The 18,001-nt window shown below is 37.2% G+C and overlaps 4 protein-coding genes and 1 long non-coding RNA gene across 5 annotated transcripts; 1 reads left to right on the top strand and 4 right to left on the bottom strand.

Annotated features, from left to right (window-relative positions):
• Positions 1 to 707: 707 nt before the first annotated feature.
• Positions 708 to 2,389, bottom strand: BNAC04G33680D. The gene is made up of 4 exons (XM_013861514.3): positions 1,321 to 2,389; positions 1,203 to 1,256; positions 1,063 to 1,114; positions 708 to 980 (listed from the first exon to the last, which is right to left on the bottom strand). The coding sequence occupies exons 1-4, from the start codon at positions 1,389 to 1,391 to the stop codon at positions 888 to 890; spliced, it is 270 nt and encodes an 89-aa protein (XP_013716968.1). The 5' UTR covers positions 1,392 to 2,389; the 3' UTR covers positions 708 to 887.
• A 4,449-nt stretch (positions 2,390 to 6,838) lies between these two features.
• Positions 6,839 to 8,874, top strand: LOC106420738 (triosephosphate isomerase, chloroplastic). Its single transcript, XM_013861571.3, has 8 exons — positions 6,839 to 7,215; positions 7,359 to 7,385; positions 7,471 to 7,540; positions 7,635 to 7,843; positions 7,932 to 8,064; positions 8,150 to 8,323; positions 8,404 to 8,486; positions 8,566 to 8,874. The coding sequence occupies exons 1-8, from the start codon at positions 7,030 to 7,032 to the stop codon at positions 8,620 to 8,622; spliced, it is 939 nt and encodes a 312-aa protein (XP_013717025.1). The 5' UTR covers positions 6,839 to 7,029; the 3' UTR covers positions 8,623 to 8,874.
• Positions 8,875 to 9,126: 252 nt separating this feature from the next.
• LOC106420739 (translocon-associated protein subunit alpha) lies at positions 9,127 to 11,144 on the bottom strand. The gene is made up of 8 exons (XM_013861572.3): positions 10,950 to 11,144; positions 10,397 to 10,561; positions 10,269 to 10,319; positions 10,085 to 10,173; positions 9,917 to 9,994; positions 9,645 to 9,848; positions 9,460 to 9,531; positions 9,127 to 9,372 (listed from the first exon to the last, which is right to left on the bottom strand). The coding sequence occupies exons 1-8, from the start codon at positions 11,011 to 11,013 to the stop codon at positions 9,319 to 9,321; spliced, it is 777 nt and encodes a 258-aa protein (XP_013717026.1). The 5' UTR covers positions 11,014 to 11,144; the 3' UTR covers positions 9,127 to 9,318.
• Positions 11,145 to 12,928: 1,784 nt separating this feature from the next.
• Positions 12,929 to 14,531, bottom strand: LOC106420569. The gene is made up of 6 exons (XR_002657953.2): positions 14,382 to 14,531; positions 13,977 to 14,237; positions 13,810 to 13,900; positions 13,605 to 13,688; positions 13,413 to 13,483; positions 12,929 to 13,316 (listed from the first exon to the last, which is right to left on the bottom strand). It is a non-coding gene; the product is annotated as an uncharacterized LOC106420569 (long non-coding RNA).
• Positions 14,532 to 14,846: 315 nt separating this feature from the next.
• Positions 14,847 to 17,587, bottom strand: LOC106420568 (protein XAP5 CIRCADIAN TIMEKEEPER). Its single transcript, XM_048756261.1, has 12 exons — positions 17,312 to 17,587; positions 16,965 to 17,030; positions 16,829 to 16,893; positions 16,632 to 16,747; positions 16,366 to 16,429; positions 16,210 to 16,286; positions 16,065 to 16,126; positions 15,858 to 15,989; positions 15,701 to 15,754; positions 15,544 to 15,609; positions 15,374 to 15,448; positions 14,847 to 15,246 (listed from the first exon to the last, which is right to left on the bottom strand). Exons 1-12 carry the CDS (start codon positions 17,480 to 17,482, stop codon positions 15,196 to 15,198), a joined length of 999 nt encoding a protein of 332 aa, XP_048612218.1. The 5' UTR covers positions 17,483 to 17,587; the 3' UTR covers positions 14,847 to 15,195.
• Between the last annotated feature and the right edge of the window lie 414 nt (positions 17,588 to 18,001).

The raw sequence follows: 18,001 nt of genomic DNA, 5'->3' as shown, positions 1-18,001 counted from the left end.
CTGACTACTTGTGGAGATGTAATACCTTAAATCGCCGACATTGGGATGCAACCACACCAACATGAGATGTTTCCGAAGGAATCCGGTAACCCTACGACCACCACTGTCTGCACCGTGGGCTTGGAACCAGAAGTGAATGACAACCAAACAGAGATGGAAGGAACCGTAGAGCTTAGCCAAAATGTTAAAGACGGGGCCCATACATGTCTTCTAGGTCACAGAACAATCTTCAAGGAAAGGTTCATCTCATTGGTTTATATATACAAAGGTTGAGCACTAGTTTTTCATCTCAAAACAATAAAACAAATCATATTTAACAATTAAAAGCTTGTGCAGCAAGTCTTTTTCCTTGATCCATCTGTAAAAACTTTGAGACAGAAATGGCTACTATTTTGAGAGGTTTATTGGCTGCCAAGAAGATTCTAGCAAACAAAGTAACTTCGACTCAGAAAGGGTTTCTTGTGGTGTATGTAGGAGACAGCGTGGAAAAGATAGATATGGTGCCAGATATTTTTTTGTTCTTGAACCAGCCTTCATCATTTCAGGCTCTTCTGTGTAAATCTTGAGTAAAGTTGATGAAGAGCTGGGATATGATCATCCTATGGGTGGCTTGAAAATTCTCTGTCCCGACTCCTGAACATACTTTCGTTACACTATCATTTTATAGATTGATAAGAAATTACATCTAACTCATTGCAACACGAAACTGTAGAAGTCACTAGGGAATGTTCATATAACCACACAATGTCTTTGGAATTGTCTTGAACACAAGCAAACAAGAGTGCATAGATGAGATCATCATCTAGCTGAGTGACTAATCACAAACACTAAACACATGGATTCTTTTTGTCAAATCCAAAAAAACATTTGATTCAGGTTTTGCATTTTCACCCTGAATCTCCATTACTGTCTACAACACTAGAGCTTGGGTTGTGCATAGGATTTTGCCATTTCTGAAGCTTTTTGACGGCCGAGTTAATCTGTAAGAAGAGGTCGGAATCAAAAGCTGATTAAAATCTCAATTGTTAACGAAATGGGAACAAACAAGACAAGATTACTTACTGATTGTGAAGCGGTCTGAAACAGAGTTTTGCCCAAAGGAACTACACAAAACCTGTGTCCACCAATAATTCAGTTTATACATGGGGGGGGGGGGTGGGGGTTTCATAGATTTCGAAGAAGAAGAAAAGGATTAGACTCACATTCCTCTTCCGCCGGCAAGAGCTTCCTCAGATGGGTCCTTCCACTCGTCGACCCTACAAGCCAACCTAGAAGAATCAGTTGGGAAATTGATAAAAAAAAAAAGTGTAGAAATTTTACACCCAGCCGTAACGGCGGTCAAAGAGAAGGCGTCTGGAGGAGCGTTTTTCTGCGGTGGCTGGCGGTTCCATCTCTCTTTCCTGCTGGACAGGTACAGCCTCCACCGTTAGAAAGGTAACAGATATGGTGGACACTGGACACTATAATAATCATAATGGGCCTGTTGATAACTATAGACCCAACAAAACTTAACCCCATAACACGTTGTTGTGCTAAAAGCCTTACAAACAGAGAATCTATCCAACACTTTTAGTGTATATTTTTTAATTAAACTTTATATTGATTAATCAAAGAAGGAATAAACATTTACAAATGATTATTTGAAAAAAAACTATAGAAGAACAGATAAAAATACTATGGTCCTTAAAATCTACTACTATCAATTTGTATATACCTCCGGCCAACTACGAAGTATCCCTGCCAGCTTATAACTACCGGTATACTTCAAAGAGAAAATCCTATTACAGCTTCCTATTAAAACACTTTAGTATTTTTTTAATGAAGTCTGTGAAATACTCTTTGATCAAGCACAAGTCTTGTGGAAAAATATAGTCAAAGGGACTATCTATGATGAACCCCAAATTAGGGTTCAGTCTCAGGTAGAATGTTGAGCTGAGACAATTTCAAGTTACACAACTCCTGATGGAAGCCGGAGAACAAGCTAGCTTCCAAAAGCAAAAGAAAAACGGTAGGGAAATCGTATACTAAACAAGAAAAAAAGACTCAAAAGGCTAGGGTTGCAGAGGCGTAAAAGTAACGAATGTTTGGATTATTTCTGATATTAGAACCGTCGGTGTCCATACTCTGTAACCTATTGCTATTTCTGATATTCGTCGAAAATTTCTGAAGGAAATTTTTTGTTAGAAATTTATCCGTCGGAAATTTGTCAGATAGCCCGAGAAAATTCCGACGAAATTATTTTCGGACGAGATAGAACCGACGGTTTTTTCAATCGGAAATTCATCGAAAATAGATTTTTCCGACGAGTTTCCAACAAAGTCCTCCATAATAATTAGTTTGTTTTCTTGAAGTGACATAAGAAAGGAATCTGTTTGGAGTGTTCTTCAAGGGAGATTAACCTTGGAAGCGGCTTAAGGGAAATATTGTAGAAGAAATAATCAACATTACGTAATAAGGGAGATTGATTTATTTGCTAAAGAATACAAAATGAAAGAATCTATTTTGTAGATCGTTGGGTCTAAGTTTTCCTCTAAGGTATAAAGAGGGTGTGGACATCGAATGTGTTGGTTAACACACAAAGAAAGCTTTTAGTCGAGAGAATTTTTGTGAGTCATTTTTGGGTGAAGCAAAATACTTAGGCGTTGGAAGCGTGAGTGGTTCAAGAGACCTAATACAAGTTTTGGAACATGAGTGTCTAGTTCAACAAGTAAATGTTTGTATTAAAATGATAAAGAATTGCTTTTAAATGAAACTTGTATGTTCAAAAGATTAATCTAGTCGTATTGAAATGAATTTTCCTTGTGTTATTGTGTTTTCTAGTTCATGTATAAGATAACTCACATTTACATATGACCCTTCAGCTTATTACACATTTCTTCTTCTACAGATTTTACTATATTAATTTATATTTTCATCCCTATTCAAAAACTCGCCCAAATTATTGATAAAACGGACGAATATTCGTTCTTCGTTATCTCACCGTGGTGAATCAAAAGTGGGTAGACTTTGTTACTACCGTTGGAATCTTACCCATTATGATTAAATTGAAATTAATAATATGAAGTCAAATCTATAAAGGGAAAACATACACACCAAAAAGATAATTCCAAACAAAATTGGAATTATATTATCAGAATACATCGGAAAAGATATATATATCTGGATGACACCGGAATTGATTTCGATCAAAGATCGAAAGAACAAAAAAAAAATTGCTTTCTCTCTCTCTAAAAGATATATACGAATAAAGAGAGAGAGAGAGATAGAGAGAGAGAGAGAGAGAGAGAGAGAGAGAGATAGAGAGAGATAGAGAGAGAGATAGAGAGAGAGAGAGAGAGAGTAACTCACCTCTTTTTATTTAATCTCTTGTTTTTAAATAAAAAGATATTTTCAGCGCTAAACAAATATTATCTACTTCATTTATTAAATAAGTTAATTTTTTTTAGAATGCATCCCAAAATATTACTTATTTTGAGAATATTTTTAGAAAATTTATTACTCGATCTTTCATTTAACTAATATATGTATTTAAAACATGCTAAAAAGTGAAAATTCAGATGTTATTCAGATCATAGTGATTAGTCGCCAATCCAAACCATATTCACTTGGATGGGATTTTACAGACCACATATGGTATACATTTAAATCATGATATCATATGGAAAAGTTGTACCCTGATTTGGGAATGTAACAATATACTTTTGGACCGGACACAAAGGCTCTTCTAGCTTTCTCATGGAAACTTCAATGTTCTCCGAAATTATAACACTTTGTTTGACAGGTTTTATCGAGAAGTTTACCGGTTACAAAGAATCTTTGGGCTCGGGGTATTGAATGTGATACTCAATGTCCAATTTGTGGAGCCGAGGAAGAATCAGCAAACAATGTGATTTTTGAGTATCCAATAGCACTTCAAATCTGGGCGCTTTCAAAAATTCCATCTCATCTAGGAATTTCTCGAGTCCCTTAGTCTTTACCAATATTGACTACTTATTCTGGAGGCTCCCAAATGAACCGGATTTAAGCTATTAACCATGGATAATGTGTTATATTTGAAAAAAATGAAATGATAAATTCTTTAAAATAAAAAAAGACGCCACCAGAAATTCTACGTATGGCTGAGATTGAAAGGACATTGTGGACGAAAGCGCAAATCAAGGATTTTTCAGTTGTGAGAGAATATCCCTCATCCCATGGGAGTCTATAGTTTAGCAATGCGAATTACTGCTATGTTTATGGATCCTGGAAAGAAAATGCAATCTATACAGAACAAGGATGGTTTTGCAAGAAAGAAGGAGTAACCGAAAATATGATGGGTGCCATGAATATCATTAGGAGTCTATCACCTTTACATGCAGAATGTGAAGCAATGATTGGGCGATTGAGTGCATAAAGACCCTTCATATTTCAGAAGTAGTGTTTGCAACATATTGTTCTCCACTAGTGATGATGGTGTCTACACCGACAGAATAACCGGGCATCACTATACATATGGAAGAATTTTTTTGATGTAAGACATTTTTTCCCACTTTTGCTATCTGGCATATTTCAACGGTAATAAATACATTAGTTGATAAGCTAGCACACAATGCTCGGAATATGCCTTCTGCTATGGTTTATGTTGATTCAGTTCTACTGTACTGGCCATCGAGCTTGGATTCTTCTTAGTGTAGAATAGAATAGCCTTTTGTTGCCAAAAAAAAATGAACACTCAAGGGAAGAAAACACATTGATAAAATCCGCAAACTATTATCTCTTTCTTATTAGTCTTACTATCTGATTTGCATTTTAGTTTCAGACTTGTATTTGTAAACTTTGATTCCTAGTTTTGACAAACTCTGTCATATGTATTTCCACAGCATATTATCTATAATTTATGTCTACCTATAAGGGAGCATCGCACTATTAGATGGGTTTGTGAATTATGTTATATACATTCCTTAAATTATCTTTCAAACATAATCTCTCCTTTGTCCTCCGTGTCTAAAATTGTAGGCGTCAAACTAACTAAACATATAATCAAGATTAATATATAAAATCAATTAAAAAAATAAGTATAACAAAATATAATTTCAACGTGAAAAGTATTATATAAAAAGATAAAATTTAAAAGAGACAGGTTAATCATATATACACAAATTTCAACTAAAACATGAGTAAGAAACATAAAAAATATATATATATGCATCTAAGTTGAAGCTCCGAAGCCATCGTCGGAGGCTTCCTCTATTGCTTTCTTTTTTCTTGCTCCGTCGGTTTGTCCCTTCCTCTTCTTGGTCTTGCCAAAGCCCTGGATCTGTTCCACCCCTTTCAGATCTCTCTTCTATTCACGGTAGATTCGGCGATTTGGACATCACGATGGCGGATCTGGTGTCACGACGACGATTAGGGCCAGGGTTTCTCCCGGAGCCGGCTATGTGGGTGGCCGTCGTCGCTTGTATCTTTGTTGTAGCTCCTGCTGTAGATCTGATGGTACCAAAGCGGTGGAGAGGTGCGCGCTAGGGCCAGCGTTATCCCTTCTTCTGGTCGATCGAGCTTCTACAACGTTTTCCCGGATCTAGGGTTCCGACCATGAGAGTAACAGTGCGTGGAGTCTAGATGAGTCTCTTTCCCGACGGTTGAGTCTCTTTCCCGACGGTTCTTCATTGTCACGCCCTTTCTACGGTGAGGTTTATGTTCTTTGGCTGGGTTAAGCCCCTCAGTTTCTTGGATCCGTCCAGTTCCGCATAGCTTCAGGAAGATCTCATTGCTGGTTCTCAGCCGTGAGTGCGTGTGACGAGTCACGAGACTGCATCCGCGTCTCCTTGGTGGTATATGTCTTCTGAAGTTGGGCTCTTGATTGTGGCAGCGCGTAAGTATCTCTCTTTCCCTCAATAAGGCGTCATCTTGTTGGAGGTGTAACTCTGTGAAAGCAGTCTGGTCTGATGAGTCTGGATAGGAGTTAGTTTATCACTCGGTCTTCATGCTAGTTTGAAGGTTGTTCTTGTCTGGAGGAGGTGTGCCTGATATGTCTCAGTGCTCTATATGTGTGTTGAGTTAAATGGGTGTATACGGTCCCGCGATTGAGGAGCTGGAGGCAGCAATCTTCACTTCCTCGTCTCGAACGACGGCACCACTTGTCAGTGGACTCCTCCTCGTGCTGCCAGTGAGGTGATTTTGAACGGGCTTGCGGCTCCGTGATGTGTTTCTCTGCGATGGTGTTGATGGTAAAGTCTTTCGGAAGCTGTAGGTCTTTGCCTGGTGCAACAAGGTTTGAGGGTGCCTTTCTCTCTGGGAGCTCGCGGCAACCTGAGTCTTAGTCCGCTCATACCTCACCGTTGGACCATCGATGTTACGTTACCTCCGGTTCATCTCGACGACCTTTCTTCTTTGTAATAGTTTCTGCATTTTTCTTATTAGATGCTCTGTTTAGGTTGTATTTCTGTTTCTCTGCTACTAGTCTTCTTCGTCTTTCTGTAAAAAAAAAACAAAAAACTTGATATAATCAATTTAACATTTTACCAAAAAAAAATACAAAACTTCATTTAGTTCAAGTAACAGCTTTGAATACACACAAAACATGACATCAAACCAATCCATTGTTATTACTGTGTAAAATTAATGAATACACAAATCTTACAATCCACAACAGAACATATATAACACAATTCTTCTATAAAGATATACAACAACAAACAAACACACTTATTAGATATCAAAGACCAACCACTAACAAAATAAATATATAGGTTTAAATGGATAAAAATACTTTTAACCTCTCAAAATGGGCCTATTGGGAAAGGCTTCCATCCGAATTGAAAGAGCGTGAGAGCCAGACGTCCTCAGGCGCATGTGGCATGGATTCCAAACTCTAGAACAACTGTTGTTACTAATAAAAAAGACAAAAGTAACCTTTCACGAGAAACGCAGGAGCACCACACCAACCCTCATCGCCTTCTATCTCTGTTCTGCTTGAGAGAGTCATAGTCTCGTCTCTATCGCCTTTCTTTCCAACTCACTACACGCCAAAGCTTAAGACGTTCTCTCTCTATGGCTTCCTCTCTCACTGCCGCTGGCACTCAGCCCTCTGCCCCTTCTTTCTCGGGCCTCCGCCGCACTTGCCTTAAGCTCGAAGCCGCCGTCTCCTTCTCCCACCGCGTCAACTCATCTATCCGTCTCGTTTCCTCCTCGCAGCGGTCTCCTAGAGGCGTTGTCGCCATGGCCGGATCCGGAAAGGTGCTTTCATCTCTATAAGAATCATATGATTCAATGCTTCGCTTTGCTCTCCTCTAGATGATCAAAGTGCGTTATTTGGACTGTACTTGAGTATTATCATCATGTCTGATCCCTACTTGGTTTCTCTCTCTCTTATGTTGCAGTTTTTCGTTGGAGGAAACTGGAAGTGTGTAAGTGCAATAGTCCCTAAGGAATCTTTCATCTCTATTATCTCTTTCCCTGAAACTAACAGTCTCTTTGTGTCATGTGTCCTAGAACGGGACTAAGGACTCCATCACCAAGCTTGTCTCTGACCTCAACACTGCCACCTTGGAACCAGATGTTGGTGAGACTTTCTGCTCTACTCTACTCTTCCTATCATTGAATCCCTATGTAATGTTATTTACTGGGAACATATGTTTGATTAATGATATGTGTAGATGTGGTTGTGTCGCCTCCATTTGTGTACATCGACCAAGTCAAATCTTCCTTGACAGACCGTATTGAAATATCTGGTCAGAACTCTTGGGTTGGGAAAGGTGGTGCCTTCACCGGTGAAATCAGCGTGGAACAGCTCAAAGACATTGGCTGCAAGTGGGTCATTCTTGGCCATTCCGAAAGGAGACATGTCATAGGAGAAAAGGATGAGGTCAGTTAATAAAAATTTATAACTAGTTAGTTTGTTCATTTAAAAAAAAAGTTTTGTCAAGGCAATGTTTGCTCTGGTCTCTCAATAGTTTATCGGGAAGAAAGCTGCTTACGCGTTGAGTGAGGGTCTTGGAGTAATAGCTTGTATCGGGGAGAAGCTGGAAGAGAGGGAAGCAGGCAAGACTTTTGATGTTTGCTTCGACCAATTGAAGGCCTTTGCTGGTATTATTACACACTGATGTTTTGTTTTTATTACTTAACTGTTACAATTAAAAGCAGTGTAATTTATATTTTTTGTGTTTTTCAGATGCGGTGCCTAGCTGGGACAAGGTAGTGGTTGCGTACGAGCCAGTATGGGCAATTGGAACTGGCAAAGTTGCATCTCCTCAGCAAGCTCAGGAAGTCCATGTAGCTGTCCGTGATTGGCTCAAGAAGAATGTCTCTGAAGAAGTCGCTTCCAAAACGAGGATCATATACGGAGGTGCGTTTTAGTTTTGTTTAGTTGTCCACCCTCACGAAGTCAAACTGTATGATCTGATTGTTTTCCTTTAAAACTGTCAGGTTCTGTCAATGGAGGCAACTGTGCAGAGCTTGCCAAAGAAGAAGACATTGATGGTTTTCTTGTCGGCGGTGCCTCCTTGAAGGTTAGTGTTAGTTTAGTTGTGAATACTGCGGTTGGTTGGTTGAATATAATGTAACTCCACGTTTGATGTGTGACTATAGGGACCTGAGTTTGCGACCATTGTGAACTCAGTCACGTCAAAGAAAGTTGCTGCTTGATTGAGACAACTTTCCGCACGGCTCCACGGAACGGATGAGATGATGAAATAAAAGGGAGGTTTGCGAGCTTGTCGTTGTTGTGTTCTCACTTGTTCTTGAACTAATAATGAAAAACAAAAATTGATTCATGAGTTCTGGTTTGAAGGAAGTTTAGTTCTGCAACAGAGAAAAAAAGGTCTTTGGTTTAAGATCTTGTAACTTATAAAGTGTTTAAACTATTTAATATGAATTTAAGAGTCCTTTTCTATAAAATCTTAAAAACAATTCTCAAGCCACACATTTAAAAGTGTAATAAGCCCTCTCAACGGAGGTCAATGTTGAAGTCTTTCGTGATGAATCTTGATAGTTAAATTGTCTTCTGAAGAAGAATTGTATACAATCAATCCTCTTGTTAATGTTGTTTTCTTCTACATTTTTTTTTTTTTGTTTGCAATTGTCTAGTGTGAAATTCCAACTAATGTGACTAATGTGGTCCACTTCTTTCTTGTAAAGGGGAGATCTAAATCATTGTAAGTTAAGCTGAGTAGAATACGTATGACAAGAAGAAAAAGAAAGATTGTCTAGATGGTACAATGCATGAACAAAAAAAAAATTGTTTATAAACTCTAAACTTCCTCGAGACTGAACTTAAAACTCTTTCAAAACGCCAAAAAGACTGAGTCTATAGTAACTGCAAAGAAGCAAAAAGGTTCTTTTTTAGTTCTTCTTGCTCTTTGATTTCCCAGACAATGACTTGGCCAAATGAGTTCCCTGAAGGCACAACAACACACACACTTCAATCCCAACGAAGAGGAAACAAACTCTAAAAATGAGAGAGAGAAAGAGAGAGATGCAAACCTCGAGCCACTCGTCCATTGATGCGTCCGTAGACCTTGTTCCTACTTCCACCTTTGACACCTTTTTGGTTTTCTGGAAACAAAGGGAGATTTGTCAGATAAAATTTCACAAAATAAGATTAAACACACACAATTTGAAATGTTCAAAACAGGTTGTTGGGAATAGCATTGATGATGGGGTTTTACCTTGGTGAGACGCTGAACTTGGCTGTATGCCCATAGACCGAGGAGGAGGAGGAGAGCAATCCCAAGTGTGATAAGGAAGACAGACTCACCGCTGAGAAGACCTCCAGATTCAACAACCTCAATGGTTCCATTGTAGAAGACACTCTGGTATGGCTTCCCTTCCACGTCGTAGATGACATAACCCACCAGATCAAATGCTCCAGGCTGTGCAAGACGGAGTTAGATTACTGTTGTTTTTTTCAAAAATGTGTTTAGTTGTGGGATGTGTATACCTGCAGGTACTGGCTAACAGCAAAGACGTAGGGGAATGTTGCTTGAACAGAAGTTGGGATGGAGGCATTGTTGTATCTCTGCAAAATGAAAGGAGGAGGGGGCAGCATGAGAAGATCAGGAAACAAATATTTTCTTGTGGCAAAGGTAGAAAAGGAAAAGGAAGATACCATCGTGGTAAGATTCTGAACCAACAACTTATGATCATAAGGAAGATGGACGCTGGCCCTGATTCCCATCACACCAACGGTAGGTTTCCCTGTAATGTCACACACGGAGAGGCAATACTGGGTATATTTAGAAGATTGTTTTTGTTAACAAGCTAACAGAAACACACAAAAGGGGATGAGGTACCATCGTTCTTGAGAGCAACAAGGAGCTCAGTCTCTTCTCCAGCTGGAACCACTGCAGAGGGAAAACAATGGGAATTAAAATCTTTAAGAAATGGCAATAAAGATCACAAATAACAATGGATCTCTTACCTCTGGCACTGTTTCTGGGGAAAACACAGACAGTTTCAACTCCTGGAGCTGAGGTCAAGTTGATATCCAAGTCCTGGTCATCTTCGTCAGCACCAGAATCACTGTGTTCTCCGACAACATCGTCAACAAGACTGGAATGATCATCGTCCACTTGACTTCTAGCAACTGAGAAACGTTACAGGTAATTAGCAAATTTACAGGTAATTCAAAAAACGTTACAGGTAATTAGCAAATTTTCCGTGAATCAAAGACATGCAGCACGAATACACTATAATACATAATCTTACACTAATTGGCAATTCGATCTAATATACATAGTAAGATTTGTAAATTTCTCAACGACAGTAGCAGCAACACACATAGAACAACAGATTGTTATTATTGTTATTAAGTCGCGAGCAATCAGATCAATAACTAGGATTCAGGAGATCTAGATCCGTCCAGAAACATCAGATCGGAACCAAACCCGAAACTAGAAGAATGCGACGATTTAAAAAAACGGATCTAGATCCACAACACTAGATAACCAATGAGAAAGAGAAGGAGGGGAGACCTTGGAGCAGAGGAGATGCGAGGAGAAGGAGAGCCAGAAACAAAACCCTAACATTCATCTTCATCTTCTTCTTCTTCTTCGCCTCTCTTTTTTTTTTTTCTTGTTTCCCTCTGGTCAACGGCAATTTCACAAGGAGAACAACAAACACTCGTCCTCGATCGATGATGCTATTTATGCTAATGTAACCAATAAGATAATTATTATTTCTGAATGAAAAAAATCACAACCATAGAAACTCGACGAAACGACAGCGTTTTCTTTTGTTTGGTCTTTCATTTGAGGATTTGTTACTTTGCTTTATAATAATACTAGGGTCGGTCCGCGCTACGCGCGAGATTTGGATTATGTATCATTTTCCTTTGAACGGAATCGTAAAAGCATTGTTTGTTAGGTATTCTTTAGTTTCATGATGTATTGATTGTTTTACATTATGAGATATTTGAAAAAAATGGTGGATTTTTCGTCGTTAGATATGCAAGTTCAAACGTATGTGAACTGTATTTTATAGGACTATTAGAGATATTGGGCTATCACGTTTGTTAATGTGGCTTTGTATGGGCTTGACGAATTAAATTATGTAACGCTTTTAAGTAGTCGAATATATTGTTGGATCAATTTATTTTTGATTTTGTTATCTTAGTCTCGGTTTAGTAATATCTTATCGACCAAGCAATCAGTGAGTTTTATATAATTTTAGTGCAGCGTACTTCTACCTAATAGTAAATTTATAAGGATGTTTTTTAAGAAATTTGCATATGTTTCTATTTGTTTAATTTTTTTAGCCATACCATTTTTTTTTTGACATTTAAGAATCCAATAAGAAATAAATGTTAACCTTTAGTATTAATTTGTATTGCTTTTAAAATACTTCTTAATAAATGGAGAAAGAATTTGATGTGTTTCATGGAAAATTGTAGAACTCTGAAGTTGATTTGTTTTATATGATATTAGGGTTAAACTCGTCCTACTAACGGATAAGCAAATGAAAATAACTAAAAATAGATTATATTTTAAATACGTGTAAGAAAATTTGGTTTGCTTTAAACTAAAATAATGTTAATCTTTACTATTTGTTTTTTTTTATTAAAAATAAAAGAATTTATAAATTAATAATAAAAATTTCATTAATGTAATTATTTTACCTTTTTTTCTTTTTATACATTTCTAAACCTACTGTTGTAGATAATATGAAAATTTTAATTTTGTTTCTGAAATTGATTATTTAAGAATATACATATTTTATTAAAACTTTTTCAATTAAACCATATCATCCAAACTGATTAAGATTATTAAACAAATATTATTATTAGTTTTAGAGTATAATTGGTTGTTGTTTTATTTTTATTTGATTACCTTTTGAATATGATTTTTGTACATTGGTTTTATTATATATATAATTAGTTTATTATTTCCTTAAAAATTTACCATATTTTTTATTAGTAAATTTTTTATGAAATATTGTTATTTTATTTTCATAATATTATATTTTTCAACAGATATATTGCAAGCTATATTTTTGGATCATGTAACACTGATTCACTGAATAGCTATTTTGAACCGGAATTTTTAAAAGTATATTATTATGAAATTAATTATCAATTATAGTCTATTACTATAATATAAAGTTATAAAGTAGATTCAAAACAATAATTACTTTAAAATCATAAAATGCAGACTTTGATAAGCATATAAACCTTGACCAAAGGTACTTGGATATGGGCAAGTCTTTAGGATACAATTCATTGTATTGTTGTTGTATCCAAACCCATTGGAAGTAGTGTCGAAAAATTCTATTGATTCAATATACGAACTCGGTGGTTCGCAAGTTGCTGTAAACTTACTCTGTGCAAGCTAACATATCAATTGATGTACCAAGTGTTATTAACTGAAACAATTTTTTCCAAAGTAGTACTGTAACTGGTAATTTTCTAATGACTTGAGTAGAAGAATATTCAGAGAAGAAGATTAAAGAAGAATCGTAGTCTAGAAAGAATACTATATACAATAACACATAGACCAAATCATTGTGCACACTAGTATTATTTTTCTACATATGGGCTTATATATTAGTAGATATGATTAGTACTGCAGATCTATATTTTGTATTCATCCTCTTGTGTGTCCTCTCTATCTCAGTAGCCGTACAACTGCAGCAGATACACATCTATTTCTCTCTTCAAAAGATCATGTCTGTCATGTTTAACGTGCTAAAGGATGACACAATCATCATCTCCGTTCATGAGACAACCTTCATACTTTGAACATGAATAAGATTAGATGACATAGGGAAATAAATATCTACCTGAAACTTCTTCATGTACTATAGATTAATAATCGAGATCTGAATGTGTTCTGTTTTGACTGATCCTAAAACCACAAATATAAGACCTATTAATACAGTGCACCAAGAAAAAAACTCTTGCAAAAGTATTCTCAGGAAAAATGGAATTGCAAGTTCCTCACTTTAAATGAAAGAGACATGTCAAGCTTCTGCATCAGTTTCCTTGTCGAAAAACACAAGTGTGATAAACGTCCTGCAAAAAAATATTCCATGTGTGTTTTAAGAATATTAGGATCCTCACACGTAAGCACTAAACTTTAAAATTAGTATAAGTGACAGTATGCATGTGTTTTTAACTCTAGACACAAATATACCTCCTACCATCTTTGGGTTTATGCTACTTGCAACAACAACCTTCAAGTTTCTTGTGAAAAGAGATCGCTTGTGAGTCAAACAGACTGAAAGTGACAATGATATGTGTGTGAAAAGGAAGGCATATCATAAAAAGGTCAACATATATGCAAAAGGAAATTAGATAATTTATGAAAGTTTTGAATAGATTCAAATATAGAAGAGTACCTGTCGATCTACATAGTCGCCATAACTCGCTCTTTTACTTGAGGAATGTCACTCACCGTACTTCTCATAGCAGTGAGCTCAGTAATAACGTCTGAGAGATTAATAACATCTTTTTTTATTCTGTTTCAATGATAAGTCTGTCATAAACAGTCTTTAAGAAGCTGTACCTAGAAGATGTGTGTTGGTGTTGGCTGGGCCAAGAAGCGAATCGTGATCACCGAAACGTTCTTCAGGAATGTGAGAATCTGGTTCGTTTAGCACATCTAGATTGGTTGAATCACTGTACCGGACTGTCAGAAGCAAGTCTGAAAGCCTGAAGTTCTGGTTGCACCGGTGAACCAGCCTGGAGACGGTCTCTGTAAGTGGCTAGCCGGTGAACATTCATGGTGGCTGGCATGACGGTTGACCGTAACAAATGTGAAAGAGATCTTTATGAAACAACATTGAAAAAAAACAAAAATAGGTTCAATGAAGATCTAAATCTATATAAAATAGATCATCCTTACGAAGGTGGTTGCTGGAAAAATAAAAAAAAATACTATGAGCATGAGATAATATAATATTCAAATCACCAAGAATCAGCTTCCCTGAATCGGAGCAACCGCACATGGACGGTGTAAGAGCAGTCACCAGTCTTCAAATAACCAAGAAGAACCGATGAGTTAGCCATGATTGAGAATTTTCTTTGTTTTCTGTAGAATAACAAAATGTTAGGATGATGTTCAAGAGTAGAAGACTTACCTTTTTATAGGTAAAGAAAACTGCCTTGGTGTTAGATGAGTATCATTAATGAGACGTTTCGGCTGACTTGATTTGATCTCCATTGTTGCTCTAGCTCATTCATCGCATAGATAGAAGACAACGGCTAACTGTATCCTAACTTAAATGAAACTGTGCATTTTATGAAGATGACACGTGTTACGTTCACAGCCATCGACTTAGTGACGTAGCTTCACCAGGAGAGAGCAAAACACTCTTTTATATAGATAGATAGATATACATCACACAATTACTTGTTTCTGTTATGGATAATTACATAATTATGAATATCAAATCTATTACTTTATGTCAAAAGTATAATCATCTGAAACATTCTTTTAATCTATGTGCTCCCTCCCACTCTAATCACAACATCATCTCACACAAATACTATTATCATATATATATGAAAAAAATAACAAAACTAAACAAGTTTTTCTTTTTTAAGTAATAAACAGAGGACAGAAAGTAATGGTATCAAGGCGGAGCGATAATAAGCATTCTTTTTTTAAAAAAAAAGCATTCCACCGCTACTACTATCTGATGATTCATCATCATGTGAACAAAGATTCCAAGTGATCCATCCATCAATAAGAGCATATGTTTGTGCTCCAGATTATCAATCAATCAATTCCCATGGACTGTGTACCGTTCCCATTTCTTCGTCGGGTCGTATATCTGCCCCCCAAATATTATTACGAAGAAACAAAAAGATTGTAAGAACCAAGAATTTTGACTCTTAACATTCTCCAAGACATACATGGATACATTCATTATAGTGATTTAGAAACCAGCAGTAGTTTACCTCCCATCTGGAAGCAGGGAATATATGCTTGTTCTTCTCGTACCAATGCCTCTCCACCACTTTCCCCGCATGCGACTTCCAAGCACACATTTTTATAGTGATTTAGAAACCAGCAGTACTTACTACCATCATCAAACTACTTTGTTTTCTCATGGAATTAGATCACATACCTCGTCTTTCTCGATCGTTGCATCTGCAATTGTTCTCACGTCTTCATGCACATCAAAGTGAAACAGCTATTAAAGAAAAAGAAGAGCACGAAGAGTCTCAGCTACTACAGTGTTTTCTAAATAAAACTTCATGAAAACATTGTGAACAAGGCATTACCGGTCCACTCTTCCCCCTAGCCTTGTTAATGATCAGCTCGTAGAAACTGTGTTGCTGCATTTTTTTTTGCAAATAAACACCAACACACAACATCCCCTTGTGTTATCTTTTATGTTTTAGATAATCAAACTCGGTATGCGTTAAAAATGGTTCTCACATGTGGGATTATAAGATCTTCTTTTACGTATAACAAATTCTCAACTGATGTCGTCCGGATCTCCCTGAAGTCAGGGGCAAGCTGCTGTTGAACTGCCCTTAGAAAATTCCCAATTGCGTCACCCTTTCGGACCTGTATAAATCATAAAGGGTAAGAATATGACCTAAGCTCAAACCAGTAAGACAAAAGGTGTAGGCTTGTGCTTGCCTGGATAACTCTTCTATGCCCCGTCCCATCCCAGTAACTATAAGTAATCTGAAGAGGCTCGTCTGAAAACACACACACACGCACAAAAGTACTTGTTAGACAATCTTCCTTGAATAAAGTATTATTAATGGAAATTGGGAACAACTTTTAATCTGCTCTTGTTCACGAGTCCACTGCTTCTTTAGCCTTTCGCGTTCAGCTTGTTCCTCTGCCTCCCGCTCACTGAAACAGTAGCTTAAGTTAAGGATTGCTGCGGCATAAGCAGACAATGAAGACAGAGAGAGAGAGAGCAAGAGATCACCTGTCAGGCAGGAAATTGGTTTCGACTGAGGGGTCCTTGCCAAGTTTTCCGAAGCGCAAGTTCGCTGTTCCAGGACTCAAATATGTTAATATAACTCAAAGAGGCTATGCCAGCAAGCTATTTTTGCATGTCAAAAGCTCCAACAACCAATCTATGATTGTAGAACTGAAGTCACTAATACATGATGAGATCGCAGAAGATGTGGGACAGTGGTTTTAACTTTGTGACGAAAACAAGTATCATTACCAACACGAGAATTCACTTACTGTTTTCTCCATCATCTCCATCACTGTCATCGTCAAGATCTTCAGAAAAAGATAAGCGGGAGCTTCCCTTGATCTTTCTCTTCTTGTTACGCTTCTGTTGTTGAAGCTCCTCTTCCCTGAGTGGTTTAGAAACAAAGTCGATGAAGCTTGATCGCATTAAAATAAAAAATAGAATGGAGTGTAGAAAGGAAACTAACTCTTGGAGTAGCTTCTGCAACTTCTCCTTCTCTTCTTCCTCGAACTTATTACGAATATTAACCCTCTACAGATACAAGCAACACCATAAGCTATGTAAATTAATATAGAGAAGTGTATAAGTGGAGAAGCCGTTACCTTCTCGACATATTCCTCTCTGGTGACTAAACCGACCGTTTCCTTCTTAAAAGCAGTGTCAAGAATCTAAAGTAACACACAAATTTATTAGTATTAGACAACTAACTAGTAGTCACAAGCCCAAACATCACTAAAAAAGAAAACATTTTGGCCAATCAGTGCAACTTCATTTTATCTAATGATTTTTCAAAATTTTATTTCATGTAAATACTTGAGAATTATAATTCAGAGCCGTAAGAAGATGTTAATTTAGTTCCTGCAACAATCTACCAACCATTGGGAAGACGGGATCAAAGCAGATGATTAACCTAGGATTAGGGAAAGAAGAGAAAGAAGAGTGGAACCACCTCGCAAGAGCTGGAGCCGAATTGGAGAAGACCTGATTGCTCCTGCCCGGAGGCAGTCTTGCTCTTCAACTCCTGGATCTTACGCCGTTCAGCCTCTCTTTGCTTCTGCAGCCTCCGTATCCTCACCCCATCTTGCGACGTACCCACGTACCCGTCCCCCATTCCCGACATCTTACTACTCTCTCTCTCTCTCGCTACGAATTCAATTCTTCCCACTTCCGACCGCCATTGCTGGGTGGGTGTTTGAGTGAAAGCTATTTTATTTTGGGTAAACTGCTTGTGCTCGTTTTGGGCTTTTAATGTTTTCTTTTGGGCCTTGTAAATATGTATTGGGCCTATTAAGCCCAGACTATTTCTTTATTTTATTAAAGATGTTTCTGTAATTCTTTTCTTTTAGTTTCAGTTGCCATCATCTTGTGCTATTATTGTGCTCGGAGCCTAGTCATCATCTTCTTGTCCATCACCATGTTGACCTACCAGTTTTCATTTAGCTGATTATGCCATCTTGCATATTTGCTCTAGCTTTTGGTCCTTTTGGATATCGCTCGCCTATATTTGTTTTTCTTATAGTTTTTTGGGGCATTTAGCAACCATTGAGCTTCATAAGTAGGATAAGATCCAAGTTGACAACTTGTATCATTTGTTCATTATTTACATTTCTAGCAAAAACAAAAAACAAAGAGAGCCGTA

The sequence above is a fragment of the Brassica napus genome, chromosome C4 (assembly GCF_020379485.1).
Source record: "Brassica napus cultivar Da-Ae chromosome C4, Da-Ae, whole genome shotgun sequence".
Classification (NCBI taxonomy): domain Eukaryota; kingdom Viridiplantae; phylum Streptophyta; class Magnoliopsida; order Brassicales; family Brassicaceae; genus Brassica; species Brassica napus.
This window is presented reverse-complemented; position numbering and strand designations above follow the sequence as displayed.